Below are 27718 nucleotides of genomic sequence, written 5' to 3'. Positions count from 1 at the left end.
CGCCGCAAAGGTGCCAGTTCGCGCTGGTGGCGTCATCAGGAGCGCGACGGCGCGGGCCGCACGTGCCGCTGGGACCATGCCGAGCCCAGTCACCTGCGCCGCCTGGGTCCGGCGCGGCGTCGCCAAGGAAACGCCCGACAAGGTGAGGCCCGCGGGGCCGGGGGTCGGCCCGCCCGCCGTCTCCTCCGACCCCGACCGACGCCTGTTTGTGCCCCCAGGTGCGGCTCAGCCCGGAGCAGCTGGAGCGTCTCGTCGCCGAGACCCAGGAGCGGCTGCGGTGAGTGGGGCGGGGGCCCCAAGCAGCCCCTGGCAGGCTGGAGCCCTGCCATCCGCCAGGGAAAAGACGGACTTTCCCGCGTTTCTCTCCTTTAAAGGAGAATCCATGCTTAAAGTGACCCTCTCATATATTCTTGCGACCCACTTTGGGGTCACGACCCACGCGTTGAGAAGGGCTACTCCTAGGCAGGGTCATGCCACATGTGGTCCCAGGGGTCCCCGGGTGTGGAAGGTTTGGCCGTGGTGGTCGGGGCTGCCAGCCTCCCCCAGGTTCCCAGGCGCTGCATGGATTAGGGCTCAGTCTCCTCCCTGCCCTGGCAGGCAGTCCACACCCCCTGCACACTGTGCAGCTGGTTTGGGGCTGGGCTGCCCCCTCCACTGCACTCCTCTGTGGCACAGATGATGGCTTGGGCTGGCCCCCAGGCAGCCTGTGTGGGCCCTGCTGTCACAGTCCTCATGACACCCCATCACCCTGTGCACTGTGTGAGGCCCACCGGCCGAATCCAGCCTGTAAACAGAACTGGCAGTGGTGGTGCTGTCCAACAAAACAAAACAAAAGGTTGAGCATCACTGGTCTAGATCACATCACATCAAGACAATCTCATTTCTTTCCTTGCCAGGGTAAGGGCCAACTAAGAAATGAAAATTGGATGTGATGTTACTTCAGTAAAGCTTTTGATGCCACCCTGTGTGCAGCTTTCTTAAGCTGGAGCAGTCTGGTCTAGATCAGTGATTCCCAGTCTGTGGTCTGTGAAGCTGTGGGAAGGGCCTGGGGGTTGCATTGGGAGCCCCTCCTCTGTTAATTAACAGCTTGACACCGGTACAGGATGGTCCATGAGAATGGTGATGGCTGACAGTATCAAAAAATGGGTTTCATCAATTTAAATGTAACTATGTTAATGAGTGCCCAGCTGGTTGAAAAACTACAGGCAGAGTAGTTCTCCATGCTTATGGTCTGGCTGGGAGGGTATTTAAAGTGGGGTCTGGCAGGAGTCTGTTTTGTGCCAGGTTTCAGTCAGTATTGTCTTTCATGACTAGACAGTGGACTAGAAAAGAGGCGTATAAAATTTGCAGTCCCCCAATGTAGTAGAGGTTGTGAGCACTTTGGAAGGCAGGCTCTGAATTTGAAATGGTCTTGACAAATGGACCATCAGAATGTAACAAGATGAAATCTGGAAAGATAGGCACAGAGTGCTGCACTTAGGACAGAAAAACCATTGCATACACACTACTTTGCAGGCAGTTCTTTTCTATTTTGTATGTCTGAAAAGGGTGTGGAGGTGATTATGAATCAAACTAGGAGTGAGCCAGCAATGTGAGGAGCTTGGTTTTGTTTTTAAGGCAGATCTTCTGGGCAGTGTTAATAGGAGCATTGTATATTAGAGCTGAGAAGTAGTTATTCTCCTCTTCTGTGCTCAGGTAGGGTTTCTATTGGAACACTGCATCCGGTTTTGGTCACTGCACTTCAATTGGTCTAGGTTTTTCTTAGAATCCAGAGGAAAGCAACAAGAGTGATTGAAGTGTGGAAAGCATAATGCTTTAGGAAAGGTCAAAAGCATTGGGTTTGATTTGTCTAGAAAAGAGCAGGCTGAAAGGAATATGTTAAAAGTCTTTCAATATGTGAAAAAGGTATCTAAAAGTGCTCTTTTTTTTTCCTCTGTAAACACTTACGGGGCAAAAAAAGTTTAACTGGGAACAAAATAGGTATAGGTTATATATTAGGAAAAGGTTTGACAGTTAGAGTGGTGGAACATGGAAACATGATACCTAATGATGCTGTGGAACCTCTTTTACTGGAGGCTTTGAAAATTAGGTAAACCAGTGTCTACAAGGCTACCCTTGCAGGTACCCTTGATCCTGCTTCAGTGCAGGCCTATTTGTTATGCCAAGAGAAACATGGGCCTAGACCCACCGGGGTAGTATGAACCTCCATTAATCAGGGAGTCCGCCACTAAAGGCACAGCAGTTGATTACTTGGGACAACTAAGGAGAAAACAGGGATGGGAACATGGGTTAGAAGTTTGTAACGAGTGTGCCAAGGGAGGACACCGAGCAGAGCACACCAGCCAGCACCCACTGCCCCTCATATGAGTTCCAGGAGCCAGTTGGACACCACTGTCTCAGTGCAGGAGATTGATACACGTGATCTCGCAGGTTGTTTCCACCCCTACCTTTCCGGATCTTATTGCTCTCCAGTACCCTTTCCACAAGTTCTGCCCGAGAAGACAGGTCTCTTCCCATGGTTGAGCAGGAAACAATCACTGACCATTTTAGCACAAAGAACTGTGAAATGTGCTCTCAAAGGCGGACATCCAGTAGGAAGTACATGGTACCAATCACCAAGGGTTCCTGTGCAGTGTAGGCATAGCCTTCAACAAGCTGTCTTTGAGAGGTTAGCTTGGGAGCAGTGGAGGAGTTTGTTCATATAAAGGTTCCAATTCTCGCTTTTGCACAAAATTCTTAGCCTTTTTTTAACTATATTCCTAGCCATTATGAAAATTTTGTGGTGAACAGTTTAACAAGCAGAGAATAGATGATCAATAAAAATCCTTTTTTTTTTCATCTTAGGATTTTAAGTCACTTTTATAATTCTTGCATGCCTTATTCATGACCGGCAGTGACAATACTGCACATCAGATGAAGAAACTTGATAAGTAAGTGAATTCACTGAAAGCCAGGATGCTTCTTGTTTTACCAAGTTGAAATGCAGTGATTTTTAGTTTCAGTAGAGGTGACTTTCAGTGGCCACAGTAATACTGGTCCTCTCTCTTGATGTAGTGGGCTGCCTACACAAATCTGGTTGCAGTATCAGTGGCCCAGGGTGGTTAGCATGCAGTGTTGTAAATGTTACCATTTCTTCTCCATTTGATTTGAGCTTTGCCTTTTTGAAGTCCAGCTTATGCTGTTACATAGAGACCCTACAAAACACCAACAGTAATTCTACTCATAAATCGTAATGATGGTCCCCAAAACTCATACAGGGACTCTTAAAAAAGATTGTTCTTCTGTTTCATTTGTGTTTTGTCTGACATCAGACACTTTTACCATCAGCTCTTCTTGCAGGTTAATTCTTGGCCTTTTCATAAGAGACTAACTATTACTGTTAGAGTTGTGATTCTGTTTCTGATCCGTCTCTCGCTTGCACGTGCATGATTAAACAGTTACTTCCAAAAATCCGTTTATCATCAAAAATGAATTGCTAGCTAACTTGATTCTGATGTGCAGTATCTAGATCAGTGGTTCTCAACCTTTTTCGACTCAAGATACCCCAAATAAATCCCAGCTGTTAGCTTTCACTCATTTTTTTGGCTGCAGAAAAACAGTAGAGGAACTCTTCTGTTGCAAAGAAGAAAGACCACAGCAAGTCGGGATGTTTTGGACACTACAGATTCCTATTTGACCTCTCTGAGTTTTTCTTGTGAATTGTGTGTAGGTGTTCACCCATCTAACTGCTAAAATTGAGTGGCATCCTGTTGTACACTTAAAAGGATTTTGTGGCCACAGCATCCTGGTTGAGAATTCCTGGTTTAGATATTTAATACTAAACAGAATTTTTTTTCTCAATTTTTGGGCTTTTGCAAGTTTCATAAATAATCATAGCCTTAAAGTTACATATTCTGTACTTACCTGATGATCAATTCTCTTACTGTTATTTGCAGCCTTGAATTTGTAACTAACCTACATATTGCTGCTGTTTATTGTTTTCATAGACATTAGGGCTGGAAGGGATCTCGGAAGATCATCAAGTCCACCCCCCTGCCCCATTTCCCTGTCTCCTTTTCCATTTGAAGCACAATGAGAGTGTTTGAGGAGCTTTCTGTTTGTAATTATGCCTTCAGTTAGACTTCAGGGTGGAAGCTTCATGATAACCTCTAACTAAAAATGCTATGACCTTTTCATAACTTCTTGTACTTTGTAGAGCTCATTAGTCTGTCAGTCATTTTATTTCTGTACAAAGATCACAAGTTAGATTCAAATTTAGTATAATTATCCTGCTACCAATTTTTACTCTTATTATAGGAGAAAGTGTCATGTGAACGGAAAGTGTTCATTTTATGAAACAAATGACAAAAATAGATTTTCTGCAAGCTCTTTCAAAACTGAAGGACATCTGCATTTGATAAGAGTTCTCACAGAGACAAAATCATCTTCTCCCAATGTTCGTTTACGTCAGTGGGCATTTTGCATGCCAGAGGTAATAAAATGTTTGCTAGGAAGAAGTCTCTTACGGAGCAGACTTAATAGCTAACTCTGAGGGATCGTCTAGGTCCTCCAGCAGAATATTAGGAGAAGTAAAAATTCAGTCAATGGTATACCTTTCATTTGCTGCTCTTCATAGTCCTGCAAGGTTACCAATGTTGGTAGAAACAGAATCATTCAGGGCATTGTTCATTTAAAATTCAGGGTTCTTGAGAGCGAGAAACAAAAATATTGTAGGGCAGCAGTTAGCAACTTTGTGGCTAGGAACAGAAATTTCACATAAACTGGTATAAGTGGTTGGAAACCTATTCAAATCTGTAACACAACAGAAGTTCAGGGCACATAAACTGCTTTCAAAATGGCTGAAACCAGTTTAAAATAAATCTGGGTGGATGCAGTATCAGATTTAACTGATTTAGGTTAAACTGGTGTGTTGAATTTCTGTCCCAGATCCCCTCCAGATTCAAGTTTACTCAGTTCCCTGGTGACCCAGGATGCTTTGCACCTCCCCCACAAACCTCTCCCCTTCCTCCCCAGGTTGGGCAGGCTAACCTTGGCCCAAGTTTCACAGTTTCATAGTTTCTAGGGTCAGAAAGGACCTGAGCAGATCATCAAGTCCACCCCCCTGCCATGGCAGGAAAGAGTACTGGGGTAAAACAACTCCAGCAAGGTGTTCGTCCAGCCTCCTCTTAAAGACCCCCCAGGGTAGGAGCCAGCACCACTTCTCTTGGAAGTTGGTTCCAGATCCTAGCCACCCTGACAGTGAAGTAGCACCTCCTGATGTCTAGTCTGACTCTACCTTCTGTCAGCTTGTTATTCCTGGTCACTCCCGGTAGCACTCGGAGGAACAGGGACTCCCCCAGTGCCTGCTGGTCCCCTCTGACTAGTTTGTAACAGGCCACTAGATCCCCCCTCAGCCTTCTCTTGTGGAGGCTAAACAGGTTCAGGTCCCTTAGCCTCTCCTCATAGGGCCTGCCCTGCTGCCCCCTGATCATGTGAGTGGCCCTCCTCTGGACCCTCTCCATGTTGTCCACATCCATCTTGAAGTGCGGCGCAGTACTCCAGCTGCAGCCTAACCAGGGCTGCATAGTGAGGGAGTATCACCTCCCTGGACCTGTTTGAGATGCATCTGTGGATGCATGACAAGGTATGGTTGGCCTTCCTGACTGCATCCCCACACTGTCAGCCCATATTTATTTTGGCATCAGTGATGACTCCAAGATCCTTTTCTGCCTCTGTGCTGACGAGAAGGGAGTTCCCCAGCCTGTAGGTATGCTGCTGGTTCTTCCTCCCTGGGTGCAGTACCTTGTCCTTGTCAATGTTGAAACCCATCCTGTTCTCATCCGCCCACCCCTGTAACCTGTCTAGGTTCGATTGCAGCCTATTCCTCCCTTCTAGTGTGCCCACTTCTCCCCACATCTTAATATTGTCTGTGAATTTGAACAGGGTGCTTTTTACCCCCTCGTTCAAGTCACTGATGAAGATGTTGAACAGTGCAGGCCCAAGGACCGAGCCCTGGGGAACCCCACTGCCCACGTCCCTCCAGGTCGAAAATGGCCCATCCACCACCGCTCTCTGGGTGTGGCCCTCCAGCCAGTTAGTGACCCATTTGACTGTGTAGGTGTTGACGCCACAGTCTCTTAGTTTTTTAATGAGAATGGGGTGAGAGACAGTGTCGAAGGCCTTCCAAAAGTCCAGAAAGACTATGTCCACTGCTACCTCTGCGTCTAAGGATTTGTGACCTGTTGTCACAGAAGTTGTCTGCTCCAGCAGAGCAGGGAGGCATTCTATAGTACCCTCCAGCTTCTGGTCTGGGCCACTGCGGACGTGGCTCCCTTTCCGGAATCAAAAGTGAATGTTTGCTCATTTACTTATAGGTTCAAGTTACACATCTTTAACTAACCTGTGAAGATTGACTTGATTCAGCCTTGGACTTTTTCTGTACTTAGCCGTTAAAGCTGTGGGCCAGATTGACCCAGTTCAGGATACAGCTGGGTGGGCACTAGGACCTAACTGTAGCTGGTACTGTCGGCCAGGGGAGAGCACCAGCTTCCAAAGCACCAGGTCCATGGACTGGATCAAAGGCTCTGTGGACCACCATAGGTTGCCAGTGCCTGGTATTGGGGGTGTGGTGTTAAGCAAGTTAATGTTATGGGCCTTATCTAAGGAAGTGTGTGTGTAAGTTGGAAGATGGTAAAAGAGGTTATTGTGGCTATTGGATCATTTCAAAGTACTGGGTGAAGTTGTCATCTCAGGTAAGAATATAATCTTAGCAGCTGTCTTTTGGATGGACTGATGTGGAGGTTAGAGAGAAGATTGCCATTATGAAGTTGTAGATGAGGATGTTGTACGGCAAAGACGAGAGCTTCAGCATGTTGTGAAGGTAAAAAAGAGTAAGGTTTGGCTGTGGTTATGGTATATATTAGGGGAATGAGACAGTGAAATGGTAGGTGCATGATGTATTGTAATAGAGAGGATGCTGTTGTCACAGTAACAGAAAGGGTAAGTGAAGAGAGAGCTGAACTTTTCCATATTAAGATAAATTTAGGCTATTTTTTGTCAGGAAAACATGCATGAGGAAATATCACTGGTGGCTGAAGTTCAGGATTGGCTGGAAAGAAATGGGGAGTAGAAAAATAGATTTGAGAGCCCATGGCATAGAGTTGAAATTATGAGCAATTAAGATTTTATGCCAGTGTCTTGTCACTGGTTGCCTGGACAATTTCATGAAAAAGTCCTAAATCTATATTTGTCTCCCCTCCCTCTGGCATTTTGGTGTATGCTTATCTTAAACAGAGAAGGAGCAGATGGTAGTGATGAAGAACATGGACAGACTGAAGACAACAGCATGGACACTGCTACTGTTGAGGCTGCTAAACCTCCTCAGGCAGACGGAGACCAGGAAGAAGATACTGAAAAGTTGAATGATGATGAGCTGGCAGAATATGATCTGGATAAATATGATGAAGAGGAGAACACAGGTAAGATAAGTCCATTTATCCCGTCAGTGATGCAGGGTAAATGGGTGAGTCTACATAGGCACTTTAATGCTTAGTAGCCTATTTTACTGTGCATTAAAGCATCACATAAAAAACCATGAAAGTATGCTAATGCACAGTAAAATCAGCTACCAAGGATTAAGTGTCACTTAAAAACCATGCACATTTGTTACTGTGGATTAAAGCAGCCTAATGTGCATTTGTTTAGTACCTCACATTAGAGGGTGCCTATAGACGTGTAATTACAGCGCGTCAGAGCAGACTCAATTAACTAAGTCTGCTGAAGCATGGCAATTATCATGCTCCAGCAGACTCCAGTGTCACACGTATCAACGTTGCTGCACTGAAAAATGGCAGTGGGATTGCTTTAACTCAAGCTCATTCAACAAGCCTTAGTTAAAGTGCCCCCACTGCCATTTTTCAGTACAGGGACACTGATGCACGTGATCCTCTGGGCACTCTAATTAGAGTGGCTCTTGGAGCTGCTGTAATTGAAGCACACCCCCACCCTGGCCCACCCTCCGAGCATATGTATAAACACTGGGAGGTACTAAATGTAATGTGTATTAGGAAGAGCTCCTTAATGCAAGTGTAGACGTGCTCATTGAAAAATAAAGTGTGCCTCTTACGTTAGGTCAGTGCACCCATCATTAATACCAGAAAGCTTTTTCAATTTTCTTTAGTGCAGCAGTTCCCAACGCAGTGCCCATGGGCACCATGGCACGCACCGCCCCCCCCTTCCCGGCTCTCCCCCGAGGTTTATTCAGGTGCCTTCATGCATTTTCATGATCAGTAAAAATCATTATTCCCACAAAAAATGCTGTCACTTTCGATTGAACTCAGAACAGCAACACTTCAAAAAAATTTTTTGCAGGCTGTACACTGTGGCTGCCAAAATGAGACTGAGTCAGTCTGCCTGATGCAGTGACAGAGTGGTACTTACTACTCCTTCCCCAAACGAAACTATGTGCATAAGCATGTCTGGGATTCTAAATTCAGACTTTTAATATATATATATTGATGCCCACTGCTTTTTCTTTTAAATTTGAGTGTGCCCTTGGGCACATAAACATTGGGAACCCCTGCTTTAGTGAGTGTCTGATTTAAGATGCTTTTAGTGTAAACATTGTGGAAAAGGCTGTATTATCCTATGCTCAGAGATTGTTACATTCTATTTCTTCTCCTTTTAGTTTCCTATATAAACGGCTTTTTTCCCCCAGCCCCTAAGGCACTCTAATTTTTCTTACTTAGTAACTGGTTGCTATTAGTTTATTGGCATGAGAATAAATTGGCTGCCATTGACTGGGCCGTCATTTTATAGACAGAGGGTGTGTGGGTGTGTGCATGTGTAAATGCACAGTTTTGTTGGAGATAGGGACATGAAAGGTTAACCAATTAATTGCTTAAACAACATGGCCAGTGATAACCAGTTAGTTTACCAGTTACTGAGAACTTTTACAGTTTTTTCTCCAATGCCTGATGAAGGGTGTTTGTGCCCGAAAGCTTGCAATTAAAGAATTTTTTTTGCAAAAATCTTGTCGGTCTAATAAAAGATATCATCTCTACTACAAGTCCTGATTGCCTTTTCCTCTAGACCAATACGGCTACAACCTGGATACCTGGTGCATGGCAGGGTGCACTCGGGCAGTTAAGGGGAAAGAGAACCCGCACAGTGGGGAAAGGCAAGTGGGGGTCTCATACCCATAGTCTATGAGGTTAAGAAGGAAAACAGGTGGCTTAATGATTCATCAGTTAAACAATTAGCTGTTCCTTCACATCTGCTCCCTCCCTCCCAGCACAAGGCTTTACCTGGGCTGTGTTGTCTGGCTGGGCTTGCCACTGCCTCCTCCCTCCCCCCACCCCAGGGCTCTGGGATTTTGAGGTTAGATGGATAATTTTTTATAAACTATATTTACATCCCTAGTTGGAGGGACTTCAGTGTATGTATCCCAGCTTTCACATACTTGCCAGAAATCCATAGCTATGTACTTTTTCATTTGATTTTTGTTTGCCAAGTAATATTCTTCAGTAAGTAGTTGCTGATGCTCTGAAATTCTCTTTAGATGTTGGGAACCTTGAAGACACTTTAGCTGGTCTTACAGTATATGGGAGTAATGAACATGATCCTTACATCACTATTAAAGACACTGTAAGTATTAAGACCGTAAAGATTTAAGCATCTGAAATAAATAAACTAAGTGTTGGGTAAAATTTCGAAGACTGCCTGACTACCTTAGAATCCTAAGTCCTAAAAGTCTGTGGGACTTTAGGTCCTATGTGCCTAAAATTAATTTTGTTTACATTTAGGTCTTGTGATCAAACTGATCACTTGTACTACTGTCCTAAGGTTTTCTCTTCTGTTTGTTTTCACTAATCATAATGGCTACATTTTGGGAATGCTGGTACAGTAGAGGATATTCACATGACTTGACTGCACTTTTAATATAGTACCCTAAGGACCATGGCTGACCAAATAGATGGGCATCTTTGAACTTATATTAGCTAGTATTGTCACATAACAGCCAGAATTCGTCCTTGCATCCTGCCAGCTAGATTTTTCCCTCTAGGTGTGGAGGCTTTTGTCAACGATTGCAAACTTTTCTGGACAGTGGTGTCCACTAGGCCAGGGCTCTTGTACACCCTGCCTGCATCTCTTATCTTCTGCCCTTCAAGGCCTGTAAGGGAGTATAGCCTCAAATTCCATTCCAAAGTCCTTCTGACCCTTTTGGACAGTGACAAAAACTCAATGATCTGCAGGGATCCTGGTTTTCTTTGATTTAAAAAAAATTTCAAAAGTCTCTGCTTTAAGAAACACCCTAAAATCCACATTTTTCCATGATTAAAACAAAACACCACTACATATTATTCAAATGGATATGGCATTTTAATCGTGGAAAAATGTGGATTTTGGTTGGGGGAGGTTTAAAGCAGAGCTGTTTGGGGGTTTTTTAATCAGAAAGAACCAGGATCCCTGGTGATCTGCCACAACCCTTATTTGTCTAAGTGCGTTACTGCTGACTGCTTAGTTTAGTGTTGATCAATTTTTGCCATGTTTTTATATTTGTTCAGGGTTTCTTCGAGTTTCACTTTTGCCTATATAGAGCTCATTTCACAAGAAGTTTTAGCCCCTAGATCAGATAATTGGTTTGGAAGAACAGTTCAGTGACTAAGTCATATCGTTCAGGATCCAGACAGTCTTGTCAATTATCTGGTGGAGATCTGTGCAGAAAATCATCTAATAGATTGTTTTAATTGCAGTTCTTCCAAGTGATTGCTCAAACACTCCAGGCAGGTCCCCATATGCAGTGAGGTTCAGTTTGTGGCACCACAAATGTCTTTGTGGCACTACAGACCCTATGTGGTTAATGTTCAAATGTGCCCCATGTTGCAGATTTGCAGCGTGGTACTAAAATTTGCTGCCAGGATTTCCTTGTAGCAAAACCCCCCCAAAAAACCCAGCAACAAAAAACTGAGCAAAAAGTGGAGGCTGGGCCATCCAGAGCAGTGCTCTGGCTGCCGGCCAGGCCTTTGTGCTGCCCACCTGTGCCTCTGCTGCTCCAGGCTGCCACTAGCCCCAGCCTCCCGCTCTCTCCACCACTAGCCCCAGCCTCTGGCTGAAGAGCTGGGAGGAGCTGTGCACCGCAATGAAGTGCATGTGCAGGGACGTGCGCTGCAGCAATTTGTGCCACCGCAAGCACTCTGCATGCATGGCCACCTCTGTTTTGAAGTCTAACAAGGAATCTCATTAGACAGATAGGAGTTAGGTTTGTACCAAGCATGTGTGTACGTTAGTGTTGTGGATAGTCTGCCTTGCGTAGTCAGCTGGTTGTCTCGCTGCTTCTGTGAGTCTTCAGTATGGCATTAGATAATAGGGAGACATTTCAAAAGTTGAGAGGAGTGTTAGTCTGAAGTCCAGCAGAAGACAAGACAGGGTACCACCTAGGGAACCAATTCATTCAGAGAGGCCTTAAGCTACTTCATCAGGTGCTGTGAAATGGATTTGCAGAAAGCAGGGGTACTAAGTAGAAAGGAATAAAGTGATTTAAACACAAAGGATAAGGACGGGGAGGGGATGCTGCTGAGAGAGGCAAAAGTTGGTAAAAAATAAATAAATAGAAGTTTAAGTGGTTATAAAAGGGGAACTTCCTGAGAGATTCAGAAGGGCAGTAACTGCCTAGCTCCCTTCTTTTACAATTGCCAAGGCTTCCTGACTTCCAGGTAGCTCAGAAAGGTGTCATTTTGTTCTAGCATCTCAAGTAGTGAATCTTGTAGCTTTTCTGCAGGAACTTTATTATAAGCTCATGGGTATTTTATGAGTAGCAATGTTAAAAGCTGGGTCTTGTGTTTATTAAAATAAACGCATTCAAGCAATTGGATAGCTGCCTGTACCAGCCACAGATCAAAAACTTACCTAGAAAAACATATATATGATGACAGGAAACTAGATGAAAGTTTGAAATGCAAAGGCAAAAACAAGGCATTGCAGATGTTTCAGGTCTGAGGTGATGGTGGCTTGTTTCTGGGGCACAAGTAGGTGGTGTCAGTGAGATTGAACCTCAGCACTATGCACAACTCTAGTACTTCCACTGTTTGAAAGGAATAAAAAAGGGTCTTCAAAGAGCAGTAAAATGAGTGTAGTTTCTTTAACAAGGTGAATGTGCCATTTGTGAAGTATTATGGCTTGTTTTAGAAAGTACTTCCAGTAATGGCCAACACTTGAATTCATTTGGAGTAGCTTCCATTATCCATTAGCTTTATTTTATGCTAGTCCTGTTTACTTTATAGAGATGTTCAAGGTTTGTAGACCTTTTGGGAAATAAATTGCCCATGTGGGACTCTTATCACTAAGAGTTTGGGGAAACAGTGTCTGAAATGTGTCTGCAAGTCTGGAAAGGGTTGAGGGGTAGAGGAAGCAGTTTGTGCATTGTGTTGGGGTTGTTTCGTAAGAAGTTTTTGTGTGCAGTACCCATGTGTCCTTTAAATCCATCTAGGCCCACACCAACATCCCCTCTGTCCATTTAATAGTTATCTAGCCTCCCTGCTCTTAGGCATTCTGGGGTGGGAGTGTTCCTCCTTATTTTACTGTGTAAGATGTCCTCAGAGGCTTGGCTTTCTGATCTTTCATGGAGCTAACACCAAGTTGTTTCAGTAAATTTCAGCACCATTTTTTCTTCTCTCTATCCTCATTGCTTAGGACCAGTATGAGCAGGAAGACTTTTTTATTAAGCCCAGCGACAATCTTGTACTTTGTGGCCGAGTTGACAAGGACCACTGCAATCTAGAGGTTCATGGTAGGTAACCAGTTTGTTTATACCAGTAGAGCCAGAAAATAGTTTGATTTCCAGGCTTGTTTCTTGCATCTTTGCAGGATTGCTTTTATCACTTGATGGCAAACTGAGGCATCGCAGTTTTTATTCCAGCCTGTTTGTTTCCACGTTTGGGGAAGTTAGTATTTGCTTTGTTAGTTTGTTTGGGAGTATATCATGTACAGTTGCTTGTTTTATCCTTCCCTTTGGTGTAACAAATGCTTTTCAAATTCTCTTATAGTTTACAATCATGAAGAGGACTCATTTTATGTACATCATGATATCATCTTACCTGCCTACCCTTTAAGTCTGGAGTGGCTAAACTTTGATCCCAATCCTGAAGAAACTCCAGGTAAATATGTTTTGAGGATGCTGAAGCTATCTGACGGTAACAATTTTTAAATGTGACCTACATAATTAACTTCGAGCTGTGACTAAGTAATGGTTTTCTTTCAGCAGTATTAGCACAAAAGTAAAACCAAGACACAGAGAGGAAAAAAACTAATCATGTAGGTGAACCATTAATTTTCTACAGCAGGAGATACTCATTTATGTTTTTCCCCCAGCCTTTTACTAATGTTATGCCAAGTTGCTTAAGTGAAACGCCAGTGCTGATAGCAATAGCAAACAATCTATCTATCTAGACTAAAGGAAAACTTTTTTCACCATTGCTTTGTTTGAAAATGATGGTAATTTTTTTTGTTCTGGTTCTCTTATTTTTTTGTTCAGAGAAGCAATGACTCATCCACTAAGTCAAATGTTAAACTGGGAGACCATTTTTAAACATTGCCAGGCTGTACTTCTTTCCTGTTGTTGGAGAGCTCATTGGATGGTAAATTGTATTAATAAGGAGTAAATGTTACAAGCGAAATAATATCTTTAAAATGGCTGTGCATCAGGTGGGGTTTTTTTTAATGTGCTTAGAGCCTTTGATAGATATATGGACATAAATATTAAGCAAATGTTGAAATGCAAAACTTGTCTTTATTATTGTTTATTTTTACTTTTATGTAAGCCTAGGTAACCTTGCTATCATTTTATTTTTCCTTCTTCAGGAAATTATGTTGCTGTGGGTAACATGACTCCTGTTATTGAGGTGTGGGACCTTGATATTGTAGATTCCTTAGAACCAGTCTTTTCCCTTGGAAGTACAAAAGAGAAAAAGAAGAAAAAGAAAGGAAAGAAGGTAATGAAAACACAGACTAATCTGCTTAGTTTAGAAAGTGTTTTGGTAGGGATCACATTGTTGTCAGCCCTTGTACTATGGGTGCTCAGCCCCTGGCCTGTGGACCAGTTCCAGCCCAGGGAGTTATGCCATTCAGCCCACAGGGGTCCCCATGGCCCCCAAAATTTGGTGGCAGGGAATTGGTGGCAGCAGTTGCCTTGCTGCCGAATTTCCAGACCCTTAGACAGCCCCACGGGCCCAATTAGCACACTGGATCAGCATGCAGAGAGGGTCCAGGGCCCAATCTGATGGTGCAGAGCCCTAAAGAAATGGCACAGGGCCCTGATCTTGTGGTAGGCCAAGTGAAGGCTGTGCAGGGTCCACTCCAGCCTGTGGACGGGCCCCGCATCACACAGCTGGCCCACTGCACCAAAAGGTTGAGCACTACTGGCTTATGTGATTGTCATCCCACTGGCGTACAGGTAATTAAAGAAAGCACATCTGCAAGAAATCATGCTGGTTTACTGGTTTATTCACGGTTCAATTCAGAGGCTTACTTTCAGTATTTTTAGTGTGATTCAGTGAGTTGGAAAGACTTGAGGCTAGGAAAGATCAGTCTGACAGCAGTATTGCAGGCTCAAACACGTCACTGTTGTTCCTTTAAGGTTTTTTGTACGCACACAAATAAGGAATTTAAAGACTTAAGTGAACATGGCAGGCTTTGGAGCTTAGCTCTCTCCTTTCTAAATTTAAAGGAATTAGGAATTATTTGTTGGTGACTCCGGAATCACTGGGGAAAAGATGAGTGGGTGGCAAAGGCTGCAGGGTGGGTGCAGTAGGTAGGAGAGACCCAGGGAGACTGCAGATCAGTAGATGAGCAAAAGAACCTATGCCAGCTGGCTGAATGGAGTAGCCACTGTGGCATGCTGATCAACCAAAGAAAGGAGTAAGGTGGGAAGAAGTATTGATGAAACAGCTGTACATAAAGAGAGGGATACAGCAAGTGGGAGAATGCCAAAATTGTCAGCCCAATGCCTGCCCTCATCTGACCAGCAAAGAGCACACTAAGAAGTTAATGGAAAGAAGCTACATCATTTTAATATCACTTTAAACTATATCTGTGTGCAGAGTTCAGCTACAGAAGGGAAGGTGGAAGGGCATACTGATGCAGTTCTTGATCTTTCATGGAACAAACAAAGCAGGTAAAAGACATTTTTTAAATTGACAAATATGGAGATTGAGAGTTGATTTTCCCACCCCCCCTCCCCAAATCTTCATTCATCCGCAGCTTGACATGTACTGCACAAAACTCAACTGGACAGTGCTGAGGTTGAGCACAATGAAAAAGTATTCAAAAATACAAATTGCAAAAATACTCCTCCTCCTCCTTTCAGGTTGGGCGAGTCTCTGATTTGATTTGCTCTGACACTTCAGAATTGTTATCTTTGGCTCATCTTCATACACCTGCTGCAGTTTGCTCCACAGCATAAACTAGAATAGCCCAAGGACTGTTTTGCTTGGCAGCTGCAGTATGTGCCCTAAGGCACCCCTCTGACAGACAACGGTGACTGCAAGGAAGTCCTGGTCCTGACCCCACTCCTTAGGCTATGTGCCCTCTCTCCTTTCACGTGTTGCCTCTGTGTCATGAACCAAAAACAGCAAGAGGCAATTAAGGAGCCAGTATATATAGATACAGAGTAGTTTTTCCAACTCCTGTGATTCATCTTAGCAAAGGGCATCTTCCGTTGTGTGCTGTGTCCATTTTAGGATGTCCCACTGTCAGAGCTACCCAGAGCAGGTCAGTCACAAACAGGAGGAGAGTTGGGGCTGGGTCCAGTGTGCCAACTTGAGCAAAGAATTTGTTTTATTATCCAAGTTAGTATTTTTTTAATAGTGCAACTGGTTAGGGTCCTCAGCACAGACCTTGAACGTATTTTTTTAACTAGATACAATGTGATCTTTTTCTGCTGTCAGACTCAGTAGATGCATACACCTGTGTTGTTTTGCCATACTTCTTTGTCAATTAGTATTAGCCATCTTAACTGAAAAGTCCCAGTTATCCAGACATTAGAGAAAAGAAAATCTGTCCTAAAGAAATGGAGCAAATCTATGAAGGATGATTGACTTTTAATTGACCATTGCTATCTATTGCAAAAAGAATGGGTCATATAAATAAGATGAATGTATATTATAAATCTGGTAGCTCAGTCAAACACATCCAGTTTAGGCAACATTTCTGCTACTATTCTTGCTGGTATTGGTAGCACATAAAATAGGTTTTATGTTGATTAAACCAGTTTATCTTTGCAGCAGTCCTGACTGACCTTTTTGTACCATTAAACAACTGAATAAAGTGACTGTCATTCGTAGTTTTATGGTGCACCAAGTAATAACTTTGGTGATACCAGTAAGTATGTGATTGTAGGAAAAATCAGTCCTGAATCAGAAAATCTGAGTACAACTCAAGAACTCAAAAAGCAACTTTCATATAACATTTGAAATCACATTTTAAAACTTTAGACCTACTGTGCCAGTTCCTTATAGAAAACTTCTGCCTCTGGGCCATAACAGCAATATTTCTGGGATGCCCTTGTAGTCTGCACTCTGTCTTCTGCAGACAGCTTGTGGGGGTGGGGAGGAGGATGGGATAGGACATAATTTTGCTAATGAATATCATCTGCCATTCATTCAAAAATGTCATTCTAATTAGGGAGGGATCAGGGAAGCTTCAAACCCGCTTAAAGTACAAGATCTGTCACCATCAGAGGAATAGTTGTGAACTTGTGCATTTTATAATTCCCTGGCAGTGTGGTTTGGTTTTGTCTGATTTAGAGTTTTTATTTCTGTGTATGTAGTGCCTACCACAGTTGATTTCTGAGCTTTGATCCCGTGGTCTAACTGTAGAATTTTTGTTGGTCCTTTGACTTCAGTGGGATGACCAACTTGAATAAGAGGCTTCCTTTTCAGCCTCTCCATTAGTTAATTAAGTAAAAGGCCCAAATGATAAGCCTTTGCACAGACTGTTTGCTAAACATTGGGCTGGGGGGGGGAAGGAGAGAGAAGAGGAGGAAGGTTTGCTGCATGAGTGATATTCAAATCTATATTGTTTGGCCTATATTTGAAAATATTGCCTTTAAAAATGTGTGAAAAGGAATTAGCTCTTAAACGTCTTTGCTTTATAGTGTTAGAATTGTATCGCCCACTGCAGGATATTTTTCTGAATGTGGAAAAAATACAGATGAAACTGTATCTGCGGTACACTAGAGATCTATCACATCAGTAAAATAATAGATCTTTTGTACAGATATATATAACTTATATACTATGAAAGCTGTAGACTAGGACTCATTTGAAACCAGAATCAGGCTTTATATGTCTTTACGGCCTGAGGCATGTGTAAGCAACCTGAAGTTTTTCCTTTTGACTTATTACCAGAAACGTTTTGGCAAGTGCATCTGCTGACAGCACTGTCATTCTGTGGGATATGTCCCTGGGTAAACCAGCAGCAAACCTGGCATTGCACACAGACAAGGTATGTGAATATTGGTGTATTTCATACACTGTAAAATGTGGGGGAAAAACATGCTGAAATCTTATTACATTGGTTGCTTAAAGTTGAGCTCTAATGTACAAAGCTGCTTTACTCGCAACCAAATGTACAAAAAACTCAATTTTATGAATGAGTTGCTTTTATGGGTATAAAGCTCTATGATCTTTGTCAGAAGGCATGCTTGTCATATCCTTTCGAGAGTTTGAGGGAATAACTAGTAGAGATTTTCAAGCTGTCATAGCAAACCTTTCATAGCTACATAAAATCATCATGATAGTCTTAAAAAGTGGAAATGTAAAAGTGTTGCAGTAAGCAACAGTAAAATAGATCCTCAGATTAGGTCACATTGTGAGCCTCTCCTATAAGGGGAAGTGAGAGCTGAAATATGCAGTCACCTATCATAAGTTAGTTTTATTAAATAACTCTTGGGTATCATGATGGGCTGGCTGCTTTATTTTGGTCTGTCTTATGCTGCCCTTCCCAACAAAAGCTCAGAGATATGTAGACCTCTTTGTAAGTAAAATGTGAAAGCTTGTTAAGTCTCAAACATCTGTCTGTCAGCACAGTCCCTGCCTTTGGCAAAATTCTCTTGTAGCAGGAAAATATATATTAAAATAACTGATTCATCTTTTTTGTCATACTGGAAGCAGATACCTTTTTGTCTTTCAAATATTTTGCATATCCTGGACTTGAAGAGGATGTGACATGCTTTCTAGAAAACATTCATACTGGCTTTGCCTCTGCTGAAGTCATCTTGATGCTAGTTAGGAGGAACCTCAGATAAAAAAATGCTTTGTCAGTATTTCTTAACATGCATTTTGTTTTTACAACAAGCTCCTGGGTTACCAAAAAGTGTAATGGGAGTTGTGTAGATTAGTGCTGTCAGTTATCCTGTCAGTATCAATTGTGTAGATGTATTGGAGAAGTCTGCATTGGTGTTAAAGTCTTCTTGCTTTCTTCAAGGTCCAGACTTTGCAGTTTCATCCATTTGAAACACAGACCCTTATTTCTGGATCTTATGATAAGTAAGTGGGGAAATGTTTGTTTTTTCACACTTTGTATTATAGGCAGGGCTGGTGACACCAGCTATTATTAAAATGGCTTGATACTTCTGTGTCTTCCTTAGCTTATAACTTCTGTCAAACTTCAGTCATCTGGGTTGAGCTTTTCCATGCCATTTCCTGTCATGGACTAAATTTTTTTTAAGGGTTCAAATGTTCTGAGAATGTTCCTTGATATTTCTTAACCTTAGGGAGCTTGACTCTGCTGCCTTAACATATTTGAACATAGATTTTTTTTTGAGAGAGAGAAATGCGCACAGGTATAGAAAATGTTCAGAGAGGAATATAGAGGTCCCAGTTTTGATGTACAGTCAACTTTAACTGTATAGGCAGGAAGTAATGGAGCCTGATTAACATCTATCATGCTATTTGATTGTTTTTACACTTTTGGTTTCTTCGGCTATTCTTTTGGGTTGCTTTGTTCCTAACACTTGCAGTTGCATGACTGTCCTTCCTGTTCCCATTTTTTTTCATGGTGATAACCACCTTAATTTCACTTTCCAAATGCAAATCCCATTTCTGTTCTGGTTTTTTAAGGCTTTGCTTCTGTGTTAATACATTATACAGTTATTTCAGGAGTTAATTGGATATTTTCTTTTCCTTTATTTTGGTTCTCTAACACGTTTCATATGGCTTTGTGGATGGGTTTTGCATTTCAGTTCCCAGTCTCTCTTTCTCTCTCTGCTTCCAACAACTTGTGCAATGCTGTGAGCTCCCATGGTGGCCTTCTGCAAAGTATCCTGGGACCCAGACTTAATTGAAAGGAATTGTTTTTTGCGGGGGGATATTTGAGACATGAAAGGTGTTGAAGCATCCTTTTAAGAGCTACACTGTAGCTCAAATTGTGCTTCTGTGATATTGTTGATAGAGGTCAGTGTTCTTTGCTTTCAGTTGTAGGCCAGTTTTGGTGTTAATGGAGTTGAAGAGGTTTCTAAAGCAACAGCATCTTTCTTTCATTAACAGTAAACAGCTTTTCATGCTTGTTGCCACTTGAAGAGCTGCTATCCCATCAGGCTGAGCACTAGAATTTTCATCATCCCCCACAAGAGCCACTAACTCCCTTCTGCTCTTGCTTCTTCTGAGAGCAGAATTTCCACTTCTAATGCTTAATTCCCTACTTAAAGCCAATTTGAATATACACTGGTGTGTCCTCCATTCGTTTAGTTTCTTTATTGCAAAAGGAAATTACTTAAGTTTGTATTTTAAGGCATGTGTATTAGGGGTGGGGGGTGTAGCTTCCTATGGGATAAGTATATTGCATAGTGAACGTACTAGAGCAAGTGGCAGCATTGCTCCTGGAACCCAAGACAAACACTTTGAAACACACGTATCAATCTTAGCCTCATCTGATTTGTTTTTTCAAAAATGAATGATAAAATCTAAATGCTTCCTGTCTGTTGAAGTTACTTCCATTATAATTCATGAATGAGTATATTTTAAACCAGAGTGAAAACATTGATAGGTAAGAATGATATAAAACAAGCTTCACAAAGTGTTCTGGTGCAATTTTTTTTCCTCTAGATCTGCTGTTTTGTATGACTGCAGAAGTCCACAGGATAGCCATCGAATCTGGCGGTTTAGCGGGCAGGTTGAGAGAGTAACATGGAATCACTTTTCACCCTGCAATTTCTTAGTGAGTGTAACCATATGTGTATATACTTGTGTGTGTATTCCACCATTTCCTACTGTTGCGCTTTACCTATTAATGAATGCTTGTGTTCATGTATTCTACTCCTATGGACTGTCCACGATCTGACTAAATGGGTTAATGGAAAGTCAGGCACCCAGCATTCCATACCTTATGTCAGTGATGCTCAACCAGGGTGCCATGAGATCCTTTTAAAGGTGCTGCAGGGTGCCATGTGGTATTGACACTGTTAGGTATGCAAAAACCTACATGTAATTCAAAGAGAAACCCGAAGAGTTCAAATAGGAATACAGAGTGTCAAAAGTATTATAACCTGTTGTGGTCTTTTTGAGTTCTTTCCAGGACTTGAATTGCCCTCTTATGTTTCTGTAGGCAAAAAAGGTGTGAAAGCTAAGACCTGGCATTTTCTGAGAAGTGCCTTGAGTCTCAAAAAATCAAGAACCACTGTCTTAAATATACTGTACAAAGTTGCCAGTTGACTCTCAATCAGAAGTTTGGTACCTTCTTTCACGCTGGTGCAGCTACAGCACTAGCAAATTGGTCTGCAGTGGTTGTTTTCATCCTGGACTTCTTTCAGTCACAGTGTCTTAGTGCCCAGTGATGGGGATGCAGTTTCCTTTGCTGATCATTGTATTAAATTTAACTTAATTCAGGGATGCTACTGAGGCTATTTGTCAGAATTGCTTATTGTAGCGTGATAGAGCTGGAAGTGAGCACTCCCTCCAGCTCAGACCATGTGCTGTGTTTGCAGTCCCTCTTCCAAGGAGTTGTCCCACACTTGTCTAACAGTAAACGCTTGCCCAGTATGCCAACCAAACTGCTCATTCTGTTGAATGTAGAGACACTGGGGTGGGGTCCTAGGTCTACTTTGTTCAACTGTGTTCGTTCATCAGAGCGGTTAAAACCCCTGGACAGTCTAACAGCCCTCAACTCCTCCCGTAATACAACTCAACATCCTGCATCACTTCATGCTTCAGTCCTTCTAAAATCATGTGCCCTGCCCTATCTCCACTCCATCCACTGCCACAGTTGTTCTTCAGTCCTCAACTCTCCATGGTGTCTCAGAGTGAGGATCACCTTACCTCCTGCTGGGAGATGAGAGCTCCTGGTGATTTGACTGCTTAACTGTAGCCCTAAAACATAAGATGAGATAAGATCTTTCCTGTTCTGCCTGAACTGATTCCCCTGCTCTGCCTTGCAGTCTCCAAGGAGGTGGAGCAAGAACTTTTGAGTTCTAGCACATCCCTCTTCCTAGGTTTTGCTACAGCCTCCTTCTTTTGCTACTTCTAAATGGAGATCCCCAATCCGCAGCACACTTAGGACCTTTGTTTCAAAGGTCAGGTGCAGTTAAAATGTAGTTTTATGTTAATATTTAATCCCTAGGGGTTGCTGCCTTCCTAGGTAGTTGAGCTTGTCAAAAATATCTGAAAATTTGACATTTTGATGGAACATTGCCAAAATGTTAACAAATAAATATTAAATAAATACACATTTAACATTAAAAGTATGTAATAAACAAACAGAGTTTTAGTCTCCAGTTTTATTCAGTTCTTGCTTCTGTGCCAATAAACATGCCTGTTAGCATGAAGTCTGTTGTGCCTGTTAACATCAAGTCTGTTGTGAGGTGGATGCCTTTTCTATAAAACCACCAACTCATTTTGCAGAGACCACTAAGCAGCTATTAGATGGCAACAGCTTTCAGTTACAGTGGACTTGCATGCATTTGAGCTGGCAGGTGAGAGGCAAAAAGCTCTGGATCTTATTTGCTGTCTGGGTCAGCCAGCAATTCAGCTAGGCCAGCTACCTAAGTGCAAGCTGCTTCCAGATATTATTTAAGAAATGTGTTGTGCAGTATCCTGCAGTGCAAGAGTCATCTGATAGTGTCTGCACTGCAGTTTGCAGTGTAGTGTAGAGATACCCAGGCAAGCTTGGATACTGGGGGCAGTCCAGGTATGAAAGCACAGAACTCTGCCTGGCCTAACTTATCCTGTGTATAGGAAATGTAGACATATCCTAAACTGCATGGGTTTTAGATTTAGGTGCCAAACCTTGTTTGCTTCATGTGAAGTCATGTGGTATTACCTTTTTACATGATAATCATGTTTTCCCTAGGCTAGCACAGAAGATGGCTTTGTGTACTGTTTAGATGCTCGTGCTGATAAGCCAGTTTTTACTTTGAAGGCCCATAATGAAGAAGTATCAGGTAAGTTGTATGTCTTTTTGTTTTCCGTTTAAAAAAAAAAAAAAAAAGGTTAGTATCCAGTCAGAAAATTGTTGTGTAATTGGCTACATAGATAGGAATTTGAGAGAAGCTGTGGTTTCTCATTTAGGAAGGAGTCTTGAGTAGTAGTTATGGTAGCTGGTCATCTAAATACGTTGTTTTTGTTAAATGAGTAAGTCAAGGGGTGTGTATTTTTAACACCGGTGCACTTTTCTCACTAGCACAAACTGTAAGGATGTCAAAACAGTTCCTTTTGTTTGGGTCACATTGGATAAGGTAGTTCCTGTAAAGTGGTTTTGTGGGGGAAAATGAGGATGAACTCTAGAGTCTGACAAGTCAAGATTAACACTGGAACACACAGCCTGGATCAGTGATTCTTAGTGCATGTGTGCTCTGGAGTTGACTCAGTGATGGGCATGTAGTCTTGAACAGTGAAGGAAATCTGTCTGGGAAATGACAGAAGAAAGCCAGTCGGGGATATCATTAGCAGCTGAACTGAGGGAGTTGGACCATAACTGTTTTGTGCAAGACACCTGTTACTACTAGAAAAGAAATAAGCCCACTCCTGGGATGCCCTTCCCACTGGGTGGTGGTAATGTCACAAGATTTTCATTCGGTTCCTTTGTCTTCTTACTGGAACTGACTTCAGCATAACATGTGCGGAGAGCATGAGTTGTTTGTTCTTTTGACTTCCATTTCAAAATGTTATGCGGTATAGATGGGTCTGTGCCAGTTTTCTGAGGCTTTTGAATTCATCTGACCTGATCTCATCTTTCAGGGCTACAGTTAAGCAGTCAGATCAAAGGGTGCCTTGTGACATCATCTGCTGATAAATATGTGAAAATTTGGGATATACTTGGAGACAAACCCAGTCTGGTCCATTCCAGGGATATGAAAATGGTAAAGTAACATCCTAAGAGAGTTTATATATAAACCTTGTCTGACGGTTCATTTCTTATATTAACCAGGCTTCATTGTTTTGTTTTCATTAACACTTCATATCCTAAAAAACCCAACAAATGACTCCGAATTGGGGGTCTTGCTCTGAGTACTGTTCATTGGCATCAACACTGGCCACACAATACGACATATCATGGGCAAGTTTTGCTTCAGTGCCTTGGTCGTGGAGTTTTGGAGCAGAACGCCGGAGCATCGGCAGGGTTGCATACAGGTCTCTAGAGAGTTCCTGGCTATGGCCTGCCTGCTTCATGGAGGAGCACTGGTTTTAGTTCTCTAATGAGTGCACCCTGCTGTTTCAGTTTTCTGGAGAAAATCATTTAAGGAAATTTCAGAGGATTTTCAGTTTGTTCTGCTTGGTCAGAGGAGGTGTCTAAGATGATATTGATGGCCCAGCTACCCATTCAAATTAAAAGCCAGCTGTTACTTTTTTTCAAGCACTAACTTCATAGCTAGTTGGCTGTTTTTATAGCTACAGACTCATTTTTATTGTGTAATAATTACTTTGCACTTGTGGCTGGTCTCACTTTGCACATGTGACCAGTCTAAATTTATTGCAATTGACCAGTTAATTGCATAATGGATGTAACGCATAGCAGGGGCCTGACCTACCAACAAAAAGTGTGTTTCTCTTCTCTGTAGGGCATCCTCTTTTGTGCAGCTTCTTGTCCAGATCTGCCCTTTGTCTTTGCTTTCGGAGGGGAGAGAGAAGGGCTACGAGTGTGGGATATCAGCAGCATCTCAGCAGGTAACGTTCTTGATGGAAGCTTCATGCTTCCTTTTCCCTTCCTTCCCCCACCCTCTGCAGAGTCGCTAGTTTTTGTTAATACAACAAATAAATAAGGGTGGGAGAGCGCTACCAGCTCACGTGTGAAATGAAGTGTGGCCAGCACCTGGTTCTGCTGCTCACATCATGCCAGGCACATAGAGTGGTTATGGCCCTGTGGAATTGTAGCCCCAGTGAAGTGGGTGCCTTGATCTTATGCTTGGAAATACAAAGTTGCCCTTAGTCAATACTAGGCTCTATTTCCCAACTATAAGATTTTTTTAAATTGGAGTCTTGAATCAAAACTTCCTGTATTTGGCAGAAATGAATGTATTCTCCTTTGGCTTCAGGCATTGTCTGATGTGGATGTATGCCACTTTTTAATGCTGTTCTGCATGGCAGATGGAAGATCTTTGTGGTTATTGGGATGTTTTGTCTGGCAGCACACTCCTTTAACATGAAATCCTTGACTGCCACTTGGTGGGAGTAGCAGTGGGACCTGACATGTGGCCAGTTGCTTTGTTTTAGTATGTAAGCCAGCAGTAGCAATTTTGGGGATCATCTCTAGCTGCTTTTGGAAAGCAAATGACATTTTAAATTGGACTAAAACCAAAATTCTAAACTTAATGTGTTGGTCTGCAAAAAGTCAATAGATCGTCAAGCACTTCAAATTGGTATCACTCCACTTTGCTTGACCTGAAGATGATCTTGAGGAATCACAGACCACATACAGCATAACTACAAAATGGCAGTTAGCGGTCCTGTGTGGGAAGAAATAGCATGCCTCCCTCTTAATGTAATTAATTAGCAAAGATGTAGTTTGTCTTGTAATGTAAGACTTGGGCCTCTGTGGCTGGGGAAGGGGGAAAGCTCTCAAGACTGCGTAACTAAGTTTTAGATTCCTGTCTTTTGTTAAAGAAAATCCTGTCCTTTTCTGCATGAGGCATTTATGTAATCTCCTGTTTACATTGCAGTGAATGAAGCGTTTGGAAACAGAGAGAGGCTCGTAGTTGCCAGCGCCAGCTCTGCAGCTAGCAGCTCCCTTGCCAGCAGTAGCAGCAAAAGTTCAGAAGCAGCAATGGAAGCATGACCAATGGAGCCTCCCAAATATACTATGCAAGTGAAAGCAATAAACCAGGGTGTATATAGGGACTACAACGAAATATCTGCTCTGCACAAAGCTCGATTCATTTCTGTAAATGTTTACCAAAAGACTGGATGCGATTTGTAGCGCTTTCTCTCGTGAGAGGAAAGAATTGTCTTGTGGCTCAAAAAGGAGGCAGTCAAGAGGTTCTGCTTTTCTGCCTTTCCCATGGGCGGTGAAGGGTTAAGTCACTAACTCATGAGATTGCCCATCCCTAAAATAGTGGAGATTTGCATCCCAGGCATGCAAACTTTTATTTGTGAAGCGGTATCTATAGTACAAAAGCATGGTGTTCCTCTAGGGAGTACACAGAAGTATTGCCATGAAGAGAGAAATCTCTTAACTGCATAATGAAAATGCTCCTCCTGAAAGTCATGGGTCTTAAGAAAGGTTTTCAAAGTTCGCTAAGGAGATGTGAAATCTCTTAATGTTTCTCACTTGGGGGATTTGCATCCCCAGGTGGGGAACTCTAGGCAGTAAAGGGGGTTGTGAAGCTTTGAATATGTTCCTCAAGTGTAAAACAGAGGAAATTCTGCATTGGTACTCTTCACATGCTTTCCCCTTTCAGATTGTGGAGATCACAGATGGCAGAGGTACACCAGTATGCACTGTAACGCTCGTACCGAGGCAGTCATGGAAATCTTTGCTCACTGAAGAATAGGTCACCACCTTGGAAGGTTGAGAGAGACCCCCTGAGGGCATCGGCAAATATACTGCCTAGTTGCTTTAAAAGGGGAGAGAAAGGTACTGTTCAGGAGTGTGCATCAGCTGGTACAGCACTCACATCTGTATGATCCTTTATTGATGCAAGTGAATTAAATTGCCCCAAATTTGACCCTGAAGGAAGCAGGGTTAAAGCTGCAGCGGTTTTGCTACACTTGCATCACCATGGAATCCTAAAGATATAACTCTTGTATCACAGCAGCTTATGCTATTATCGTGTGGCAGTTCTTACATCTGTCTGTGCCCCTGTAATGTGAAACAGCGCAGGGATGAGCTTTTTACCCCACAGTCATCACAGACAGTTATGGAGATCCTCTTTTAATGCGATCTTTATTCCACTTGCTTAGGTGCACAAAAACATAATACATCTTTCCCCATTTAGGGGGAATAGAGTTTATAAACATTTTCTGCTGGTGTGGCTTGGAGAAGCAGGACCCAGTGATCTGAATGCCGTATAAACTGCAGCTTGCTTGGACTGTTTAGTAAGTTTTACAGCAACAGTCTGGCTTCATTGTGTCCTTTTTTTTTGCCTGCTCCATTCTTATTTTAAAGAGACTGCACCTGTCTTTGTGCTGGCTGTGACTAGTGGAAGACTTCCTCTTCGGTACCATGGTCTCACAAGTAGATAGAAATTGGGAACTTGGTCCATTGGCTTTGACCTGACATGGCTTAGATTTTTCTCTTGACCATAGAAAGGTGGGGCTGATGAGTTTTTCCAAATAAGTATAATGTGAAAGAGGCACTGGCTCATCTACAAAAGGAGTGCTGGAGAAGTGCCTGGAAGTGCCTAACCTGTGACTTTGCAGCCAGTGCACTGTCAGGCAGTCAGTGAGTTGTTTGAATCCCCCTCTCTGGTCCTGGCCCCTGCCACTATATTTGTTTTACTCAGTGACTATTTAATGCAAAATGAAGAAACCTCATTGAAAGGATGACCAATAAACAGGGTTTCCTCCCTGTCAGCACAGTGCTTATTTTGCTAGGGCATAGTGCTCCCCTCACCCATAGCAGCCAGAATGATGGGTCAGGCACAAATAACACCTAGAATGCTTAAAGATGGTTTAAACCAGATGTGCTTGGCCTTACAAACCTGTTAAATCAGTTTCAACTCTGCCTGGAATGGTTAAAAAAGACCTGGAAAATCAAGCACAACTTGGAAATCTATTCGCTGTTTTGAGTGGACACAAAGCATCCTGTGCCAGTGGTCTGATCAGGCCTCCGGGCAAGCCCACATTGCACTTCTGCTTGCTTCCTACCAGATACACACCCCTGCACACACTGCTGCTGCAAGTGGCTGCTATGATACGTATCCAGAACTCTACTACTTGCTTTTTTTCCATTTTGTTGGAACTTTTTAACACTGAGCTCCCTTGCACTGTTTGTTCAATAAAAACTTTTTAACAGCAGCCCTGTCTTCACTCTCTACTTGACCACAACCCCTCCCTATACCCTGCCCCACTCTGGCCCCCTTCTGCCACCTCTTACTATTCTGTGCTCCACCTTGTTTTCATGTCTCCAAGCATAGCGCTGCAGGTACTTGCTCCTGCCACCTGGGGATTAGCCTAGGTCTTCAGGTATGTAGCTACCCTGGTGCTCCTGGGGGAGATTCTGCCCCCACCTTCCTGGTCCACTCCTGGCCTCATCACTGCCAGGTGCATGGGACGATCATGTCAGGGAGAGGGTTGGAGGAATGCAGGCCCCTGGG

At 42.8% G+C, this 27718-nt stretch overlaps 1 protein-coding gene across 1 annotated transcript; it reads left to right on the top strand.

The window, feature by feature from the left end:
* On the top strand, positions 1-27435 carry PWP1 (PWP1 homolog, endonuclein). Its single transcript, XM_090043149.1, has 15 exons — positions 1-142; positions 219-277; positions 7273-7457; positions 9539-9624; positions 12670-12766; positions 13023-13133; positions 13837-13967; positions 15075-15148; positions 17382-17478; positions 18460-18521; positions 20079-20190; positions 22318-22408; positions 23205-23326; positions 24026-24131; positions 25124-27435. Exons 1-15 carry the CDS (start codon positions 77-79, stop codon positions 25237-25239), a joined length of 1515 nt encoding a protein of 504 aa, XP_089899275.1. The 5' UTR covers positions 1-76; the 3' UTR covers positions 25240-27435.
* Positions 27436-27718: the final 283 nt, after the last annotated feature.

This window comes from Crocodylus siamensis, chromosome 4 (assembly GCF_052110815.1).
Source record: "Crocodylus siamensis isolate JL-2025a chromosome 4, ASM5211081v1, whole genome shotgun sequence".
NCBI classification, from domain to species: domain Eukaryota; kingdom Metazoa; phylum Chordata; order Crocodylia; family Crocodylidae; genus Crocodylus; species Crocodylus siamensis.
This window is presented reverse-complemented; position numbering and strand designations above follow the sequence as displayed.